Source organism: Microcebus murinus, chromosome 3 (assembly GCF_040939455.1).
Source record: "Microcebus murinus isolate Inina chromosome 3, M.murinus_Inina_mat1.0, whole genome shotgun sequence".
Lineage (NCBI taxonomy): Eukaryota > Metazoa > Chordata > Mammalia > Primates > Cheirogaleidae > Microcebus > Microcebus murinus.
In genome coordinates, this window is record NC_134106.1 from 21,737,479 (window position 1) to 21,758,539 (window position 21,061).

At 48.8% G+C, this 21,061-nt stretch overlaps 1 protein-coding gene and 2 pseudogenes across 1 annotated transcript; 2 read left to right on the forward strand and 1 right to left on the reverse strand.

The window, feature by feature from the left end:
* The first annotated feature begins 3,076 nt into the window (after positions 1-3,076).
* On the forward strand, positions 3,077-6,141 carry TCF23 (transcription factor 23). Its single transcript, XM_012788232.2, has 3 exons — positions 3,077-3,298; positions 4,022-4,264; positions 5,962-6,141. Exons 1-3 carry the CDS (start codon positions 3,077-3,079, stop codon positions 6,139-6,141), a joined length of 645 nt encoding a protein of 214 aa, XP_012643686.2.
* Positions 6,142-8,771: 2,630 nt separating this feature from the next.
* Positions 8,772-16,501, forward strand: LOC105884299 (surfeit locus protein 1-like; annotated as a pseudogene).
* Positions 16,502-20,547: 4,046 nt separating this feature from the next.
* On the reverse strand, positions 20,548-20,690 carry LOC142870368 (uncharacterized; annotated as a pseudogene).
* Positions 20,691-21,061: the final 371 nt, after the last annotated feature.

Here is a 21,061-nt window from a genome sequence, read left to right on the forward strand (position 1 = left end):
CTGTATAAGTTTTCCTTCCTACTCTGGCGCCTCTGCCATGAACACAACCCGATATGAAAGGGTGAGAAGTCTCAGGCTCACCTGACCATGACTTTGTAGTCCTTCCAAGGCCAGAGCCCTCATGGTAGAGGAGCTTCCTGAGAGTGTTTGTGCCTTCTCACTCTGGGAGTGCATGTGGCATAAGATCTCTTTCCATGTAGCTGCAGGTGTGGCTTTAATACTTTCTTCCTTCCTACTCTGTGCCCTCCCAAGGCAGTGGTTCCTACTAGGCTGCAAAAAGTTGAAGCCTGAGGCCAGGCATTGTGGCTCATACCTGTAATCCTAGCACTTTGGGAGGCCAAAGCAAGAGAATTGCTTGAGGCCAGGAGTTTGACACGAGCCTGAGCAACATAGCAAGATCCCATATCTACAAAAATTAGAAAAAATGAGCCAGATGTGGGGGCTTATACCTGTAGTCCCAGCTACTCGGGAGGCTGGGACAGGAGGATCACTTGAGCCCAGGAGTTTGAGGTTGCTGTGAGCTATAATGATGCCCAGGCAACAGAGCAAGACCCTGTCTCAAAAAGAAAAAAAGGAAAAGTTGAAGCCTGAGCCCCCTCCTTCCCTGATAGGTGAGTTCCTGCAGAGGGAAAGAGGCCATACCCATTAACCATCAGGTAAGGGCTTTCATGGGTTCCCTAATAAGTCTGGCCTTGACACTGACCTGATTAAATTTCAAATGAGCTCTAAACGGAAGCTTCTAGGAAAGGCCTGCCTTAACTTTCTGAGAAAGAGAATACTGAACTGAAAGCCTAAGCCTACTGAACTTGCCACTCATTCCATGGGCCACCTCATGTCTCCCCTAAACTTAAACAACAATAAACATTTATTATCTCACATGGCTTCTGTGGGTCAGGAATTCTATGTGTGAGAGCAGCTTAGTTGGGGGATCCTGGCTCAGGGTCTCTCATAGGTTGTGCTCAAAGTGTCAGCCAGGGCTGCAGTCATCTAAAGGCTCAACCGGAGCTGGCGGACCTGTGTCCCAGGTGGCGAACTCCCATGATTGGCAAGTCAGCTCTGGCTGTCAGTGAGAGGCCTCAGTCCCAGGCGGGCTTCCCCACAGGGTGCTCGAGTGTCTTCATGGTAGCAGTTGGCCTCCCCCAGAGTGGGTGATCCAAGAGAGAGCAAGGAGGAAGCTGCAGTGTCCTTTATAAACCGGGTTCAGATGTTACACACTGACATTTCTGCCACATTCTATGTGCTAGAAACAAGTCCCTAAATCTGGACCACACTCAAAGGGAGAGAGATTAGCCTCCGCTTTTGAATAGAGGAGTGTCGAAGAATTTGTGTACATATTTTAAAACCACGACGCATACTATCAGAATGGTTGCCTATCACAGGGGAGAATAATGGGAATGGGATAAAAGAAGAAGGAAGGAAGGGGGCGGTCAGGCTAATGAGAGGTCCTGTGTACACCAAAGATGACAATATGCTGTTAATTAAGGTGTATGTTTCATTCTCTGTGTCTGAGTAAAAGACAAAACCATTTGTTGTGCATCTTTTCCATCTCCTTTGTATGCATTTACGTAAGCACATAAACACATACATTTACGCATACATCTTTTATTTTTCGGTGTTTTTTACATGGCTAGGATCTTAATATACATATTGATCTACAACTAGGTTTTTTCATTTAACTGTGTACCTTGGAGCATTTTTTCATGTTCTAAACAGAAATCTGTCTTTTTCTTTTTATCACTGCACATTATTCTATAGTATAGCTATACCAAAATGTATTTACTTCCCTACTGATGGACATACAGGTTGTTTTTACTTATCTTTCTTTTTTCCTTTCTCTCTGGCTGGCATGTCTCACTGTACATCTGCCTTTGTATTTCTCTTTACTTATAGTGTCTCCCTGGAGTCCAAGCTTGGGGGGACAAGCGACATGCAAGCTGGATTCTGCTGCAGGCAGAAGTTGTAACCTGAGGACAGCAGGGGCTACTCTGGCAGATTTCCTATCCCATCAGCCTACCTTCGAAGTAGCTATTGGAGGATGTGATGCAACTCAGCAGATGTCATGGTCCTTGCCTTCAAAGACCTCACATCTAGCATGAGGACAGACTCATGAGTAACCCATGGGTGGCAGGATAGCATAGGGTGAGGCGAAGCCTTCCAAGTTCAGCTGACAGCCTGGGTTTCCATCCCACCCCACCACTTACTAGATGTTTGACACTGGGAAAGTTATCTCACCTCTTGCTATCTCAGTTTCCCCACATCTAAAGTAAGTCTCTTTTTTTCTTATAATGTTGTTCTGAGAAATAAATAAGATAATACATATAAAATACTTAGCACAGTGTCTGGCACATGGTGATCTATGAAAGTTGAGCAGTTAGGAAACTGGCCAGGCTGTGGTCGTACCAGTCAAACAGGGACGCACCATGCTCTGGGCTCTGCGGGGTTTGAAGTCCTTGCAGGTGAAGCATATAGCCCTGAGGGGTGAGCAGCACTCCCTGGCAGAGCTGGAGGAGGGTATTCCAGGCCATGGAAGGGTGAATGTGAAAGCAGTGCGTTGGAAATGGGAGACCTGTTTGGGGGGTGAAAGTGGGAATAGCACCATGTGGTTGCAAGGTCACCCTCACTGGCAAGGAGAGGAAAGGCCTTTCAGGGACCTATGCAGGCAGCTTCTGGCACAGAGGAAGGAGGTTCAGGACCTCTCCATGGACTTGACTCCCTAAGCTAAAGTCTCAGGTCCACCATGGGACTACTGTCCGGGTTAGGTGTGACCCAGGAGGTGCTCCCTTCCCCCAGTCCTTCTGCCTCTTCAGCATGGGCCTCCTCCCGGGCCTTGGACACTCCCAGCATCCAGCACCCCCACCCCTCTGCTGGGTTGGGAGGCGGGTGGAGGCTTTTTGCGGGGGCTGTGCCTGGTGGGCGGTTTTCCCAGAGCAAGGAGCGAAGCAGGACTGAGTTGGCGCCAGCTTCCTCGGATTTAGATATTGCCGGCTTGATGACCAGCCTGCCCAGTTAGCTGGAGCCCAGGGCCCCCTCAGGCACTGTATTCCTGTGGGCTGCAGCTCTGTACCCAGGGGGTGGCATGTCACAGAGGGAGGCCAAAGGGGCACCAGCAATGCCAGCAGTGGGGCATAGCCGGGTTAAGGCCAAAGCACGGCTGTTGCCAGGCACCGACAGGAAGAGGAGCCATCTCGGCAGGACAAGGCAGGACCTGTGGGGAGAGACAAGCTGGAGCAACCAAAGATGGAGCCGAGCTGCCCCCAGCCCACGGGGGGCCAGGGCTAGGGGCCTGGCTCTTGGCAGGGTAAGGAAATCCTGGAGCTGCAGAGGGAGCTGGGGAGGCAGGGTCGGAGGGCAGTGAGATGTCCCTGCCCCACTCAGTCCTACCATGCCTGCGCTAGAGAAGGGACACTGGCCCCTTAGTCCTAAGGCGCCATGCTTGGGGTGCATGGGATAAACCAGAGCTGGGCTTAGCCAGAGCGCAGCTCAGAGGGTGGGCCCAACTCACTCCTCTGGAGGAAATGGAGGCCCAGAGGAGGGAGGCGAGTTTCCCAGGTCTCTGAGCAGCAGTCAGAGGCAGGGCCGGGACTTCGGCCTGTGCGTTTTGACCCTGGTTCTGTGTCCTTTCCTCTTTACCACAGCAGCCTCTTCATCTTGGGACCTGGCTAGGTCAGGGGTGGGCCCTGCCAAACAGCCTGTGGCTCTGAGCTCTCCCGTGGCCCCAGGGCACTGTGATAAGCAGGACTGGGACTGGGGTGTGGGGTGGAGCAAGAACTTTGAGGAGGCCTTAGTGGAGTAGCAGAGAGAAGGCAGCTCAGTTCTGCCATCTGACCCCAGGGCAGGCGTTCCCTCAACTTCCCCAGCTGTAAAAGGGGCAGGGTGAGAACGACAAAGGTGGGCTGAGGCCCTTTGGTGTCTGTTTTTCACAACCTATACTCTGGCAGGAGGCCTTGCACTAGAATGTTCGTAGAAGTCAGAGGCAGGTGGGGGTCCTGGCCAGATCCACTCACCGGGGCTCTCTGTGCAGAGCGAGTCCAGTCCTGAGAACGCCGCACGGGAGCGGAGCCGGGTGAGGACACTGCGCCAGGCCTTCCTGGCCCTGCAGGCTGCTCTGCCTGCCGTGCCGCCCGACACCAAGCTCTCCAAGTTGGACGTGCTGGTGCTGGCTGCCAGCTACATAGCCCACCTCACCCGCACGCTCGGCCACGAATTGCCGGGCCCTGCCTGGCCACCCTTCCTGCGTGGACTCCGCTATTTGCACCCTCTCAAGGTAGGCCACAGCCCCCAGACCTGGGGGTGGGGATCTTAATGCCCAGGGTCTTGGGGAAGGGGGTTGGTTGGGACAGGGGAAAACTGGACTTGGCTCCCCTGTCCTGAACAGAGCTGACACCAGGGCCTGCTTCTTCTGCTTTCAGAGGGAAGAAGGTTCTTGGGGCTGGGCTGACCCTGGTTCTCATGGGCTGGTGGCTGGAAATGGCTTTATGGATTCTGAGGTTCTTAGTGTCAGGGGAAAAAAGGAGCATGTTCCAGGGCTAGGGCCTGGGAAAGGAACTGCACCTAGGAGTGTCCTTAGATCCTAGATGGGCTTTACCCCATTGTACAGTGCCTGCCTCGGTGGTCTCTGGGCTTCTGTTGCAGGATAGAAGAGAGCATCACTCCAGAGGCAACCAAGCCGGGGGCTCGGGGGCAGAGGAGTAGCAATATGGGGACTGGGTTGGGAGGTCCCTGCATGCACCACTGCCAGACTGCAACCCAACTTTCCTGAACCTCAGTTTTATTATACATAAAATAGAAGCCAACAAGAGTTTTACTTCTACAGAGTACAAAATGAGATGATGAAAGGAAAGTATAATTAACATTAATCACCACTACAATAACAGCTAACATTATTAGAGTGCTGAAGATATGCCAGGAACTTGAGTTAAGTGCCTTAGTGCATTTTTATATTTTAATTTGTGCCAGAACTAAATGAAGGTTACTTTACAGATGAGGAAACCAAAGCTCAGGGAGGCTAAGTGTGCTTTGAACCCAGAGTGTCTGACTTTAGTCCCCATGGTCACAGCCACTGAGCAGACTGCAGGATGGCTCTGTAAGGAGCTGGTGGAAGAGTGTGCTGTGTCATAAAGGAAGGCCCACTTTTGCCCTCTGACGGTAACATTGTAATGGGCTCAACTTTATTTTTATGGAGGATACTTTTCACCATCTCTTTCTCCTAAATGTCACAGTTAGAAATGTCTTAAAGAAAGAAAGTCTTGAAACTTGAGATTTTCTTCTTTCATGCAAATACACCTAAATGCAAGAATTTGAGACTAAATTGGACAATTGTGAAATGTCAATGGTGACACCCGGTGTAGGGTCCTGGGGTGGCATAGTGGTTTCCTTAGCTATAAAATGGCAATAAAGCTGCATGCGGTAGGTGATCTATAAATATGCTGAGAAATGAATGAATGAGGGTCCAGTTAGGTCTAAAACTCCAGCAGATTTGAGCCAGGGAGCAGTGCCCTAGGCCCCCAGCTGGAGTGGCTGTCAGAGAGGAGGGCAGACCTCAGGGTAGAGTCACCTTGCGTTTTCTGCTACTGCCCATGCTCCTGCTGGAAGGTTGGACAATCCTTGGAGGACCTGCTTAGAGGGAGTTTTTCCTGGCTTCGCTGCTCTGCCTGTTGCCTGGCCCCTGGCTGTTGCCACCTCTGCCCAGGCCACCTGACCTCCTGTCCACCTCCCTCTCCTCTCCCACTGAGCACTGCTGCACCTCTCTCTCTTCAGATGGCTCCTCCTGTGTCTCTTAGCCAGGCTCAGGGTGGGGCCATACATGGTGGTGAGCCAGAGACCCCTGCTGTCAGAGCAGCTGTGGCTGGGGCGGGCGTCAGGGAGGGATCCTAGGGAAAGCCAAGCTGTGGGTGTCAAGGATTCTGGACTATGAAGGGCTGTGACAGTAGCATTGCTCACTTCCCATCCTGTGTCTTACAGAAGTGGCCGATGCGATCTCGTCTTTATGCTGGAGGCCTGGGGGGGTCTGGCCTTGACTCCACCACAGCCACCGCCTCCGGCCAAAGAACAAGAGATGCAGAGGTGGGGTTCCAAGTCTCTGGAGAGGCAGATGCTCTCCTTCCCACCAAGCCACTCTCACCAGCTCTTGGTGACAAATAATCATCACACTCACCCTTTTCTCCTAGACTGCAGCTCACGCTTAGGGACCTGGACTTCCCCCAGCCCTCCCTGTCTCCGGTCTGACTCTCAGCCACCAGGTTTGGCTCAGGCTCAGCTCCCATGGTCCAGCACGCAGATCAACCGAAGCAGTGGCCACTTCTGTTGTGGAGAGACCAGAGGAGCACAGGATGGAGGTCCTCCTCCTCGGCCCCCGGACGGGACTCCACAGTGGTTTTTCTATGGCAGCTGCCCCAAAGTGGGAGTGGAAGGGGTTAATCAGGTTCGAAGTTGAGTTAGGGCACCATCCCCAGCTTCTCTCCCCTAAGGCCTCTAGGAAGCCTTGCAGGTAGCAAGAAGACAGGTGCAGAGGGAGGGGCCTGGACAGCAGCCCCAGGTGCTGATGGGAAAGCCAGGGGCCTGAGAGGCTCTTGGTGTCTCGAAGTGTGAACAGATCTGAGCTGGGGTCACATAGCCAGGGGGGAAACTGAAGAAGGGAATGTGGCTTTGTTTTGTTTTTTTACTGCGTCACGAGATACTCACCCAATGTCAAAGAGGCAGGGAGGGATTCAGGATTCCTGGCTCCGAACTGCGGGTCTCTCCAGCTGCCCCCATCCCCACATTCTCTCCCTCCCTCGACCTGGCACCTTCCACTCCTTCCTTCACGTGAGTTATGGCTACAGGCTAAGCCGTAAGGCTTACATTGCTCACATTCCAGTTTCTAGAGAGGCTTGTAGATCGTCCCAGCTGCCCAGTTTGAGGAGCTCTCACCCCAGAGGCAGCTCTACCTCACCTCGACCAAGCAGGCCCGAAAGCCCCGCCCGGGAAGGACGCTGAGACTCATTACATCTGCCAAGGACCTTAAAAGAAGAACATGTATCTTTTCCACAGGGTGATAATTACTATCTTCTCTTTCCATTATGTTAGAGACCTAACCTCAAGGAAAAACAAGACAGGCCTGGATTCGGTGGGTTCCTTATGTAATTTTTGCCCAAGCTTTGCTGGCTCTGGAGTTATTCCTCCAGTCTTTCCACACATGAGCTCCCCAGGACCGGCTCCTCCCCTGAGGGAGGGCCTGCCCTCCCAGGCTTTCCTGAAATCCTGCCAGAAATGTGATTGAGCTTCAATGAAATTCACCTTTGGCCCTATACAAATAACTTGAGGACTAACCTCAGAGTCTACCCACACTGAAGTCACTTTCCCTATCAGGGGTAACTTTAGGCCTGACACCTGAGGCCAGGCAGGGAAGGAACCACCTTTTTGTTAAATTTCAGCACTTCAGACTGGGAGGAGATGGGTGAGGCAGACTAACTAGAGTGCCAACGGGGTTATCCTAAGACATAAGCCATCATTGTCATTGTGAATGTAAATAGGGTCTGGGTGGGCGAGGAGTGGCTCTGGTCTGGCTCACCATGAACCTGTTCAGGGCTGGCCAGGGCTGCAGGGGAAAGAGGACAGAAGGGGTGACTTGGCAAGTTGGGGTGGAGGTAGAAAAGGAGACACAGAACATCCCAGCCCTGAGCTGATGGGATGTGGGAGAACAGCTGGATTGTGGCTGGGAGCCATGAGCAGACGGCCTCAGCCAAGGCTGAACTCATAAATCTGCCCGGGACCCAGTCTCTGCTGAGAGACCCTGTGCAGAGCTGCTCTGGGCAGCCGGACAGGGCCAGGCAGGGGCAGAGACCAGGTGTGGGAGGGCATGAGCACAGTGTTCTTCACAAGACCATAAAAGTCCAGCTAGAATGTTCTATTTTTAAGCCAAATATCAGGATCTTGCTGGTTGCGCTCCAGGGTGGTAGGAAGCAGAGCAGACGGATTTACTCCCCAGTGGGTGGCACACAGTCTTCTTCTGGGGATGAAGGGGAACCGGCTTTGGCATGTGCTGGGGTCCCCTGACAGCGTGGCGCTCTCTCAGTGGCTGAGTAGACTTTAGTTTGTGGCCTGCCCTGCTCAGACTCCAGCCTTTGCCACTAATATCAGACCCCGTGGGGTGACCGCATCGCCCTGGCAGAGGAGACAAGGAGGCACAGGAAGGGTGAAGCAGGTGGAGGGCTGAGCAGGAGCAGGTCCCAGCACTGCAAGTTTCTCAGGCTGCCTCGGGCTCTTTCCACGCAATGTTGTTCTGCTTAGTGCCTGGGACAGTCCCGTGGGGTCCAGCGGCCATCTCCTCCATCTGGACAGCACCCAGCCCAGTGAGGCCAGGGCGCAGGAGCAGCTGGCAGGGGGCAGGGTGAGGCAAGGGGAGGCCCAGGAATGAGAATCCCCAGAGGAGGGATGGGGCCTTTCTCCCTGGCAAGCCCCACGCTGCCCTTGAGACACATCCTATTAGAGAAAGATCCGCAAACGAACCAGAACCAGGAGTAACCCCCTTTGTCTCTGCAGCAGAGGAAGAAAAACACCTGCTCACTGGGAGGCTTTTACTCCCACCAGGGCTGAGGGCAAGGGGCAGGCAGGAGCGGTTGGAGGCAGCTGAGACTCAGGTTCAACAACCTGCATCAGCTTTTATCCCCTAGGAACAAGGGTATGTGGGAAAGAAGCTCCAAGAGGAAACAGGAGTGGGGATGACAAATGGCACTAGGGTGGTCTGGCTTGGGAGCCAGAGGGATGGATGTTCCACAGGGGCCCTGGCCCACATGGGCTTCTTGCACCCCCTGCCCCAGTCCCAGGTAGCCAAGACTCAAGGTGGGGCTGGAGGCAGAGACGCTGAGGAAGGCTTCCCCGCCGCATCCCTGCACAGAGCTGGGCGCGCGTGTGCTTTTTGTGAGCAGGGCGGCAGGCTGGAGGCTTAGATGGGGCTGTGGGAGAAGAGAGCAGGCCCAGGGATATCTAAGTATTACGGCAGAGCCCGTGGATTTTACCAAACTGGGAACTAGGGAAATTAGAAATAGAAGATCTAGTGTTCTCCGAGAAACTCCCTTCCTCTGGAAGAAGCCTGGCTAGGATGGGTCAGGCACCTCCCTTTTGCAGCACAAGCCTGAAACCCAGGGCCCCTGCAAGCTCATTCTGTTCTAGATCAGGGGTAGGCCAGACCCAGGCCCCCACCTGTTTATTGGAATACAATAACAGCCATTCATTGAAGTATTATTTATGGCTGCCTTCCTGATACCCTGGCAGAGTTAAACAGCTGAGACAGAGACTGAAAAGCCTCAAATATTTACTATCTGGTCCCTACAGGCAAATCTGCTGAGTCCTGCTCCAGATCACAGGTATTCAAAGTGTGGTCTGGGAACCCTTGGGGGTCCCTGAGACTCTTACAGTGCTCTAAGTGCCCAGAGCTATTTTCATAAGATAAGAAGCTCTTTGGGTTTTTCACTCTTAGTCTCTCAAGAGTGTAGTGGAATTTTTCAGAAGCCTCAAGCCATGATATTGCAACAGATGGGATATTGCAAAAACTGTCTATTGTGACAGACATTAAAGATATTTGCAAAAATGTAAAGCACTACCACTCTTCTCACTAAATATTTCCCAATACAGAAAATAATTATTTTGTGTAAAAATGTTATATATGTCCATATATGATGGGTTAATTTTAGAATAAATATTTTTTAAAATTCTCTATTTTAATTTCTAATGTGGTAACTGTCAGTAGATATAACCCACATAAGCAAAATCATTTTGGAGTCCTCTTTTTTTTTTGTATTTTTTGTAGAGATGAGGTCTCAATATTGCCCAGGCTGGTCTCAAACTCCTGGCCTCAAGCAATCCTCTCTCCTCTGCCTCCCAAAGTGCTGGATTACAGGCTTGAGCCGCTGCACCCAGCCCACTTTTTTTTAGAATGTAAAGGGGTCCTGAGACCACCTATTTTTAGAACCTCCGCTCTAGATAGGCTGGTGATGGTCAAGGAAAGCTCCTACCCCAGCCACGCCCCTGTACCATGACAGCTCTGCCCTCTGCCCGAGTAGGCACAGTGACTTGGTCCTGGTTTTGGAGAGACAGTGGACTCAGGAGAGGGGAGTGCCTGGCAGAGTGAGGACAGAGTGGAGGGGCCCTGAGTCCACATCACATGGAGGTCTCAGGAGGACAAAGGTGGGGCTGCTCCCCTGGTGGGCTGAGCCATCCAGGGCCACCGCCTCCTTATCTCTGATGTCCCTCAGCACACCATTCCCTACATTCTCCATGGGGAGAAGGCCTCAGCCAAGGCTGAACTCGTAAATCTGCCTTAAAGCAAACCTCTGCTGAGGGACTTCCGGAAACAAGTCGGTGTCCCCAGAGAGGCCCGGGGGGACAAGCAAAGCAAAGAATGTGGACACAGGGTGGTGAAAGGATCCATGCAGAAAAGATCCCTGGGAGAGGGAGTGCGAGGGGGGTGGGGAGGAGGAGCAGGACATCCCGGGCTGAGCTCTAAGAGCTCTTGGGGGCCCTAAGATCCTTCTGCCCCCAGAGCCAGCTCTGCCCTGTGGTAGCAGGTGGGACAGCTGCTGTGGGACAGTCCACACTTAGCAGCTCCTCAGAGAGAGGGGTGCTGGAGCAGAGGGAAAGGAAAGGGGAGGAAGGGAACCCAGATGGTCTGGTGGCATCTGCAAAGGGAAGGGAGGGGATCGTTTGGACAGCGGGCACTACCTGGCTATAGCTCCTGCAGCAGATCTGCTTCCAACAGGACAAGGGCAGGAAGGCGAGGAGTTCTGGCAGCAGTTTTGGCAGCACTGGGTAAAAGGTCCCAGGCTTCAGGGTCCGGCCCCACATTCCCCCTGAAGGCAAAGTTGCATGGGAGCCTCCCACGTGGAACCATCCAGAGCAGCAAGCTCTCTTCTCCCTCAGGGGCCCAGTGGCCCCAGCCCTCTCTCACCTCCTAGATCTCAGTGAGAAGCATGACTGTCAGGGACACCTGAGGGCTCAAAGGGCAGGGTCCCCTCTCCCAGCAGACTGCAGAGTCCCCGAGAGCCCTCCCTCAGCACCTCCTGTTCCTTTGCCCCAAAATCCCACACCCTCACCAGTGAGCAGGTGAGCTGGGCCAGTGAGCTGGGCCCTAGCTGGCAAGTGGCCTCCAAAAGAACTGCTGCCATCCCAGCTTTGTCAATAGCCAGCCCCAGGAGTGACTATAAATCACCTCCTGGTAGAGTCTGGTTTCCTACTGCCCTGCACATCACCCCAGGCCAGTTTGGGAGTGGGTGCCCCCCTCTCGGGGCTCTGCCTCTCCAGGCCGGCGTGGGAGGGGAGCCCCCGCTCGGTAAGGGGGTCAGTTGCTGAGCCGCGGAGGACCAAGGCCCACTCCAGGGCTATGAGTAACATACAGGAGACACTGGAAAGAGGGAGGAGCTGACGCTGGCGACAATGGGGAGAGAAGCTGGAACTAACAAGCAGCGCTGCTGTTGAGTACACTGAGGAGTTACCTTGGGGCAAAGATGACCATGTTTTTCTAAACCTTGGAAAAATTATAGGAAAGTATGATCCAGGAATCAGAACAGAAACAAACCTCCACGTTAAGGATAGTGGGAGGAGAAAAACGCACTGAGTAAATCGGGCTGGCCTCAATAGCTCAACAGTGGCATCAAGGGTTTGGTGGCTCAGAATCTCTGTGTCGGGTCCAAGTTGGATGAAAACAGATTCTACGTCCTATATCCCAGGAAGCACAGCTAACTGCATTATGGCTGGTTGGGCCCCTGGAGCTCCGGGGTCCTTGTGACTGAACAGGTACACTCTCTCTAGACAAGTTTTGAATGGGGCGTGGTGAGGGAGCCAGTGTGGTTGATGCACGCACAACAGGTGAGCATAAAACTGTCAAGATCTTGATGCTCTGAGAAGTGCAGTCATGTAAATCAAAAGTTGAAGCAAAACTCAGCCGTAAGCCCTGAAGCGTAGGTATAAGCCAGGCCTGCTGGGAAGGGCTACGTCTCATCACAAGGAGCCACTGGCCCTGACACTAGGAGGGCAGTCAGATGCGGGGTGGGCCAGTCAGCAAAGCTCCTCTTCCTTTACACACCAAGACTGGCTTTAACGAGTCTTGCAGACACAGCTGTGACTCTCCACCAGGGCCAGGGAAGTGAGATTCCCTTTCGGCCAGTGTCACCAGGTGCCCATCAGCAACACCGTGCCGCCACCGTTATGTTCCTGGCCTTAAGGGCAGACCGGGAGAGACCTATTTTGCTTTTGGAAGCTCATCACGAAAATACGCCATTGACTCAAACATACAAGCCCCTCAACTTTACTGTAAAATGAATATTTGCTTGAGCCTTTGAAAGGTGAATCTCTACATGGGGGGAAAATGATGTCACTGAAAAGTTATGGAAACCTTCTAAGCTGTATTTTGGTGACTACAAGAGAAATTAACAGAATGTCATGGGGTTCCTGTTACGTATGAGCCCCCGTTATGATGAGGAGCTGGGAAAGAGACTGGGTCGCTCTCTTTGAAAGGCAGTATCCCTGGAGAAACACATTTTCAACCCAGGCTTTGAAGGATTCCCATGGATACAATTCCAACAAACCTGAGCTTACAGAAAACAATTATAAAAATCAGAAGGAAACATGCCACCATAAACAAGCAATAATGGAAACATCGCATTATAGAATCACACAAGTACTGCACATATTGTAATTTTTAGGTATAGAATATACATGAAAGATATTTAATATGCTTAAAGAAATAAAGAGGATTTTGAAAACCCAATGCAGGGATAAGAGGCTGTCAAAAATGACAGGCAGAACTGGTGAAAAAATAGAATTTCCAGAAATTAAAAATATAAAATTTTAATTAGAAACTGCCAGAAATAGATGTAGCAAATCAGAAGATAGATCTGAAGAAATTACTCAGAGTTGAGAACAGAGAAAAAAAGACAGGAAATATAAAAAGAAGAATATAGGGCGGCATTGGCAGCACAGCTGCTGGGGCTGTAGGCAGTGTGCGCGGGCCTGGCCCTGGCCCACGCTGCCTGGAAGAGTGGGGGTCCCCCCCCGCACCTAGGGCTTCTGACCCCATGCCAGTGTTGTGACGCTTCTCCAGGAGAGGCCTGGAAGCCACGCAGATGCGGCAGTTTTGCAGCAGAAGCACACACCACAAAAGCAGAAGAGGATTCTTTTCTCCAGTGGTTCCTGCTTCTCACCCCTGTGACTGCCTTTGGCTTGGGGACATGGCAGGTCCAGCGTTGGAAGTGGAAGTTGAAACTGACTGCAGAGTTAGAGTCTAGAGTTCTGGCTGAGCCCGTCCCTCTGCCAGCAGACCTGGTGGAACTGAAAACACTGGAGTACAGGACGGTGAAGGTCAGAGAGCGTTTTGACCACTCCAAGGAGCTCTACATGATGCCCCGGACCATGGCAGACCCTGCCTGGGAGGCCCAGGAGGCCGGCCGGATCTCCTCCTCAGCTGAGAGCGGGGCCTACGTCAGCACTCCCTTCCACAGCACTCACCTGGAACCACAATCCTGGTCAATAGAGGGTTTGTCCCCGGGAAGACAGTGAATCCTGACACCCGAAGGAAAGGCCAGATTGAGGGAGAAATGGACCTCGTTGGGATGGTGAGGCTGACAGAAACCAGAAGCCCTTTGTCCCCAAGAACAATCTGGAAAGGAACCACTTGGCATTACTGAGACCTGGAGGCCATGGCCAAGATCACAGGCACAGACCCCATTTTCATCGATAACTTCCAGAGCACAGTCCCTGGAGGACCTATTGGAGGGCAGACTAGAGTCACAGTGAGGAATGTGCACATGCAGTACATCCTTACCTGGTATGAACTCTGTGCAGCCGCCTCATACCTGAAATTTCTACGTCAGAGACCTGGTACGTGATGAGATGACTTGACCCATCCCTGTCCACAAAAAACTAGGAAGTTGCTGAACAAACAAAACAGACCAGACTTATGCAAGACCATATACCATTGGTATAAATAAAAGTCCTGAGCCTCTCTTCTTACCTTAAATGATAGTGACTGGTTGATCATAAAATCCTGACTTAGTTTCAAAGTCTGCCTCAGGAATTTAAGACAGCTTTTTCAAAACTTGACTGGCTATACAAAAAATAAAAAATTAAAACAAAAAAGACCACTTGACCAGCCAAAAAAAACAAAAAACAAAAAAGAATATAATATAGGAGAATATCTTCATGATCCTGGGATAAAGAGATGTTTTTTAGAGAAGACACAAAAAGCACTAACCCTAAAGAGTGATAAAATTTTTTAATAATTTTTTATTAGAGGCTAGTCAAGTAGAGCAGTGGGAGTGTAGAAGGAACAAAGGAATCTGTAACTGGATGTGATCAATTAGTTGTAAACATCATGGCACTCGGACCAGCCAAGAGTGATAAAGTGTACCACATAGAATTAGGAACATCTGTTCATCACGAGATACCATTGAGAGGGTGAAAAAAACACATTAACAGACTGAGAGAAGATATTATTTGAAATACATATAATCAAAAGGGCTTATATCAAGAATATATTAATCCCCAAAGAGCAATAATAATCCTGCAGCAAATGGACTAGAAACTTACTTAGGCACCTTTCTAAAAAGGATACCCCAATGGCCAAAGATGCTCAACTTTGTTAGGAATTAGAAAAATGCAAGTTGAAATCTCGAGATACTGTAGCACATTCACCAGAACGGTTAATATCCATATCAATTAAATCTACTAAGTACACTGTTAGGTTTATACCCCCCAAAATGAGTGCACAAGTCATCAAAAGCTATGTGCGAGAATGCACATAGCAGCATTATTTGTAATACCCCCAAACTGGAACCCAGTATTCATTTCCCACGGCTGCTGGGCCTGGGATTCTGCAAGCCACCCTTCTGCCATGCCAGCTCCACCAACTGAGGGAGCTAAAGGAAGCCTGAAAAATAGGAGGGAAAGGGGACTTGCTTCTTACTCCTTGTGCCTGAGCATCGTGGTGGCAGCAGCTCTTTAACTAGCAGCTTCACTTGTCTCAAGTTTCCAGCTTTTTCCCACTCTCAGGACCAGCTTTTACTGTGCCTCTCAAAGATGCCAGCAGTAATTGTACAGCACTCCTTCCCCTGAAGTCTGAGTTGCACCTCCGCAGGGCTCCTGCTCCAAGCTCCTAGGTTCCAATACCCCCCCCCTTTCCTTTTGTTAACCTGCATCCCTCTGGGGACTGTAACTGCTCCCTTCCCCTGCCACCCCTGTGTTCCGTGGCATTTCCCTTTTGCCTTTGCAGTCCTTATAATAAATTCCCTTTGTTTAAAATAACTGGTGTGGTTTTATGTTTCCAATTGGACCTTGGCTGATACAACAGGCCAGGTAAGGTTCTTTTGGCATCTGACCTGCTTCCTGACCAGAACTACACTGACTATTCTAGCCTTTAAAATGGGGAAACTGGGGGCTGCAATAAAATTTGCAGATCCTGCAGCCTTGCTTGGCTGAAAGTCTGTAGCATCTTGACATGGTTACAGAAACAAACCAGAGCCAATGACCCCGAGTGTCTTTGGTATGACTGGCTGCCATGAGGACAGCTAGAGTCAGGCCAATCTTTACAAACACTACCTGGCTGGGTTTTGTTTTTTTTTTCCTCTCTCCTGTGAATGTGCTTGGATACATTGGCATCTTTCCTAAAATCTTCATGACTCTCCTAAGCTGCAGTGGCAACTGAGCTTGAGAACATACAACTCCAGAGGCACCTTGCTGTTACTTTGGCCACGACTGCACATGTGTGTATTTAATAACAGCATTGCAAAACCTGATTCTTTAGCCAGATTATAAATATGTCTGTAAGGGTTGCCCAGAAAACTAACAGGAAAGCTATGCAATTTGCAAGCTAAGGCCTTGATGGGCCATGATATGTCAGCATTCTTCCTCTAGCAGGCTGGTAGCAAACATTATGCATTATAAACCCAGTATATCCTCCCCTACCCCCAAACAATCCCTCATAGTATATAATTTTCTTAACCCACTTAAGTACACACCTCCATAGCTCCCAGCATTTAAGTCTGTGTCTAAATAAAGCAGAGTCTAAATAAAGCAGAACATGAACTGCTTATTTTAAAATCGATTTTTATTTACACTTAGAGCTAGAATATTCTCTTAAGATTTCCCTAATGTATAAATACTAGATTGTACCAATCTTTTGGTTCTGCCCAGGGGCAGCAGCTTGGGCAGAAATGGGGAGAAATTTCCTCTACTTCCCTTCAGATGATATGTTTTATCACCCCTGTTGTATTTTGTGAGCCTGTTCTGACTTTCGACAAAAGTGGGACCTGCTCTTTTCCAGTAAGGGCTTCAGAAATGCCATTCAGCCTGCAGCTCGGCCATGCCCATCCTAGGGCACAGGGGCCCCTTAGCCAGAGCAGCTCCCTGCTCAATGCCTAATCTTTGTGTTAGCAAATGTATTCAGCAGGCACTCATGTTACCCCTGTGGCGGTGGTACACCCTGTCACCTCCAGATCTAGATCAGATGTCTCCTGGGGTCCTGGTGGTGTAGCCTAGCTATCATATCCTTCTCAGGAAAAATGAATATTATTGGCTCCCTTTTTTGCTTCTTTTAAGGATCTGCATGGGCTTCTCTGGAGTGCCACTGCACAGTGCTTCATCTTTCTAAAACCTCTTAGGTCCCAAAGGGGAATTAAGTCTCCTGTGAGTGCTAGTGTGTGGCTGAGAACCTGTTCTTCCCTGCAGGGGTAGGTGTGGTCTGCTAGGTGCCAGATACCACTTGTCTGTGGGCTCCTTTAAAGCCTTGTCAAGCAGCTGAACACAGTAGCTCACATCTGTAATCCTGGCTAAAGTGAGAGGATTGTGTGAGGCCAGAAGTTCAAGACCCTGTCTCTAGAAACACTTTTAAAAATTAGCTGAGCATGGCGGCATGTACCTGTAGTCCCAGCTACTTGGGAGGCTAAGGCAGGAAGATCCCTTGGGCATGTTAGGTCTGGAGCCAAGAGAGAGAAACATGAAGCCTCATGTGTAGCAAAAGGCTATTTATTTTGAGCATCTGGGTGAGATGGGTAGAGGCCGAAAAGGTGTTCACAAGAGAAAAGAGGAGAGCCTTGGGTTTTATAGAGGGTCACTTGAGGTCAGGAGTTCAAGACCAGTCTGAGCAAGAGCGAGACCCCATCTCTACTAAAAATAGAAAAATTAGCCGGGTGCAGTGGGACACACCCGTAGACTCAGCTACTTACAAGGCTGAGGCAGGAACATCGCTTGAGCCCAGGAGTTTGAGGTTGCAGTGAGCTACTGAAACCACCCTTCACACAAATAAGTCAATAACGGGGTCCAGGGCAAGAACTGTGGTAAGGACCTATCTGAAAATAATAATAACTAGTCACTGTGCCCCTGTTTGCTTCTCTATAATTGCCACTCCAGAGACACACAGCTGGCGTCCATAAAGATTCTTAACTTTCTCCCCATAGCTGGTGTCCATAAAGATTGTTAACTTTCTCTGTAGATAACATCAACTTTTTGAAACCTAAAGGCAGTTTTTAAGCTATCTTCCAGGCCCCACATTCCAGTGGATTAGTTGACCCACCCAATGGACCAGTGGCCCATACCAAGAAACCAACTCAACTGGAATTGTGACCCCAGGGACTGAAGCAACACAAGAAGATGATTTCTATACCCCTGCCAAACTATCCTTAAAAATCCTGTCTCCCAAATTCTTGGGAAGGTGGATTTGAGAAATGTCTCCTCTCTCCCCACCTAGCGCTATGTGGAATAAATTCTTTCTCTGCATTGTAAACCCTGCTCTCTCAGAGTATTGGCTTCCTCTTGGGCAGTGAGCATATAAACCTGGTTGGACAGCAGCACTATGATGACACCACTACCACTCTAACTCGGGTTACAGAGTAAGACCCTGTCTCAAAAAAAAACAAAAAAAAAAACACCTGATATTGACTTATATATATATATATATTTTTTTTTAGTTGGCCAATTAATTTCTTTCTATTTTTAGTAGAGTTGGTATCTCGCTCTTGCTCAGGCTGGTTTCAAACTCCTGACCTTGAGCAATCCATCCGCCTTGGCTTCCCAGAGTGCTAGGATTACAGGCATGAGCCACCACACCCGGCCTGATATTGACTTCTGTGGTCTCATTTTACTGTTATTTGTTTTTGTTTTTGGCATCATTTAACTCTTGACAACTCCATCCTTCTTGGAACACTTTTCTTCTCTAGGTTCCTTAACCAATATTTCTTCTCAGTCTTCTTCCTCCTCTGTTCTACTTCTAAATGTGAAAACAACATAGAGAAAATTAACAAAGCAAAAATCACTACCGTGTTTCCCTGAAAATAAGACCTACCCATAAAATAAGCCCTAGCAGGATTTCTAAGCATTTGCACAATATAAGCCCTACCCCAAAAATAAGACCTAGTGATGGGCGTGGCTACGCAGCGGATCTGCACAACCCATGCATTTCATCTTGGAGTGGTAAAGAAGACAAGCAGCCCTTCTCATCTGCCCCATGAGAGCTCTATTGCTTGACATGAGAGATAGGGGCCAATGGTTTTAAAGGAAATAGAGTCGCAAGAAATTCAGGATGGAATTTGGGGTTTGGAGAGTTATGATGATGTTCCAGAAGAAGACGACTTAACTATATTTGAATAATCGTAGATTGTTGTACTGTACTTAAAAAAAACACACATCCCCTGAAAATAAGCCCTAGGGTGTCTTCTTTTTCTTTTCTTTTTTTTTTTTTTTTTTTTTGAGACAGAGTCTCACTTTGTTGCCCAGGCTAGAGTGAGTGCCATGGCATCAGCCTAGTTCACAGCAACCTCAAACTCCTGGGCTCGAGCGATCCTGCTGCCTCAGCCTCCCGAGTAGCTGGGACTACAGGTATGCGCCACCATGCCTAGCTAATTTTTTCTGTATATATTAGTTGGCTAATTAATTTCTTTCTATTTATAGTAGAGATGGGGTCTCACTCTTGCTCAGGCTGGTTTCAAACTCCTGACCTCGAGCAATCCGCCCACCTCAGCCTCCCAGAGTGCTAGGATTACAGGCGTGAGCCACCGTGCTCGGCCTAGGTTGTCTTCTTGAGGAAAAATAAGTATAAGACCCTGTCTTATTTTCGGGGAAACATGGTATAAGCAAAGTCAAAAGGCAAATGACAAACTGGACAGTATGTGCACCTCAGATAATGGGCATAGGAATAGACTCCCTAATATTTAAAGAGCTCCTAGAAATCAAGAAGTAAAATACCAATAACCCAATAGAAAAATGGTGAAAGAATATAAACAGATCTCAGGAAAGGAATACAAATGGCCACTTACCAATACAAAGAGATAGGCAGTTTATTAAGGATAAAGAGAAATGTAGATTTAAACTACACTGAAATACCATTTTCAACTGTCACACCGATAAAAATCCAAAAGTTTAACAATATACCCTATGGGAAAACTGGTTCTATATATCGCTATGAGACTAATATGAAAATATCTCTGAGATAGATTGTAATGGATAAGAAGAAAATATACAAAACTATATTATGCTACCAGAATATGTATTATTTCTGGTTTTATTTGCAGAAGGATACACATGTACACACAACAATGAAATGCAATTACTTATTGAAGTGGAAACTGGAGCGAATGGGGGATAAGGTGAGAGTTAGTCTTTTTTTTTTTCTTTTGAGATGGGATCTGTGTTGCCCAGGCTGGTCTCAAACATCTGTCTTCAAGCAATCCTCCTGCCTCAGCCTCCTGAGTAGCTGGAACTACAAGTATGTACCACTGACAGAGTGAATCTTTCAATTGCATGCTTTTTAGGTTATTTAGCTTGTGAACTATATGAATGTATTAATTATTTTTTAAAATGAGAAACAAAGAACTATGGTCCAAAGAGTTTCCTGCTGAAATTTTTCTGTGCAGTGGTTTAAAGAACACAGACAAATGTGTTCACCTTCAGCAGGCGTTAGGGCTTTGTTATAAGCAGGATGTGTGGATCCTGAGTTGGACTGGAGTCCTGTATCATTCAGAGATGATCATAATGGCCTGGAAGGACACTTACGATGACAAGGAACAGCATCACCAGGCATCTGTTGGTCTATTTTTTTTAAGTCAATAAATTTTTATTCAAGGAATGCCACATGTGATTCCTTCCACTGTCCATCAGGGGTAGCTTTAGTTCCTCAAAGGCTGGAGTCTTTGAAGATTTACCTTCAAGACAGCCCTTTTTTAATAGAACAGATCCTCAATCCATAGTTGTCCTGTCAGTCCAGAAGATACTTGCCACAATTCTTTTTCTTTTCTTTTGGCTTCTTTTATTTGCACTTGAATATGAACATACTGAAAAAACTGAAATTGCCCACCAAGAATCTTTGGGATCTAATTTCTTCAAGCAAGTTACTTGAGGGTCATTTTTAGAGTAGATGGATCTGCCTAGTTCTCAAATTGACACCCTCTTGGAAAAATGAATGAGTTCAAATCATTAGGTCCTAAAGCCATTACACTCAAGAATAGTACAGATCAGTGTATATATGCCAGATCAGATATGCCAAGACTTAAGGTAGAGACAAATTATTAGGTCTTTTATACTTTTAGCAACTGTCTTGTAGTTCCTGGGAACACAGATCTAACAAACAGTCCTGTGAGAGTAAAGCAAAACCATAGTGTTACCCTATGAGGTATGAGGTGTTTCCCACTATGTGTGGCTACAGAAAAAGCCCCACCCGGACAGACCTCAACCTCTGTTGATCTATTTGAATACTTTACACTGGATCCATGACTTGGCTAGGTACTGACTCAAGTTTTTATCAGCACATCAGCTAGCACTATTAATCACTACCTTCACCAGAAGCATTGACATCAATTAGATGATTTTAGCTGGTAGGCAGAAAACAACCCAAACCAAATGGCTTACAGTAACAACAGCCATTATCACACATATGAAGATGTCTAAAGGTCAGGTGGTCCAAGGTTGGCTCAGTGCCTCGATAAGGCCATCACAGATCCAGATCCACCAATGAGTCCATCTTTCTGCCCTGCTATCCTCAGCACGTTGATGATGGCTCCATTTGGGGTTTCAAGATGACTGCAGCAATTTCAGACAATACATG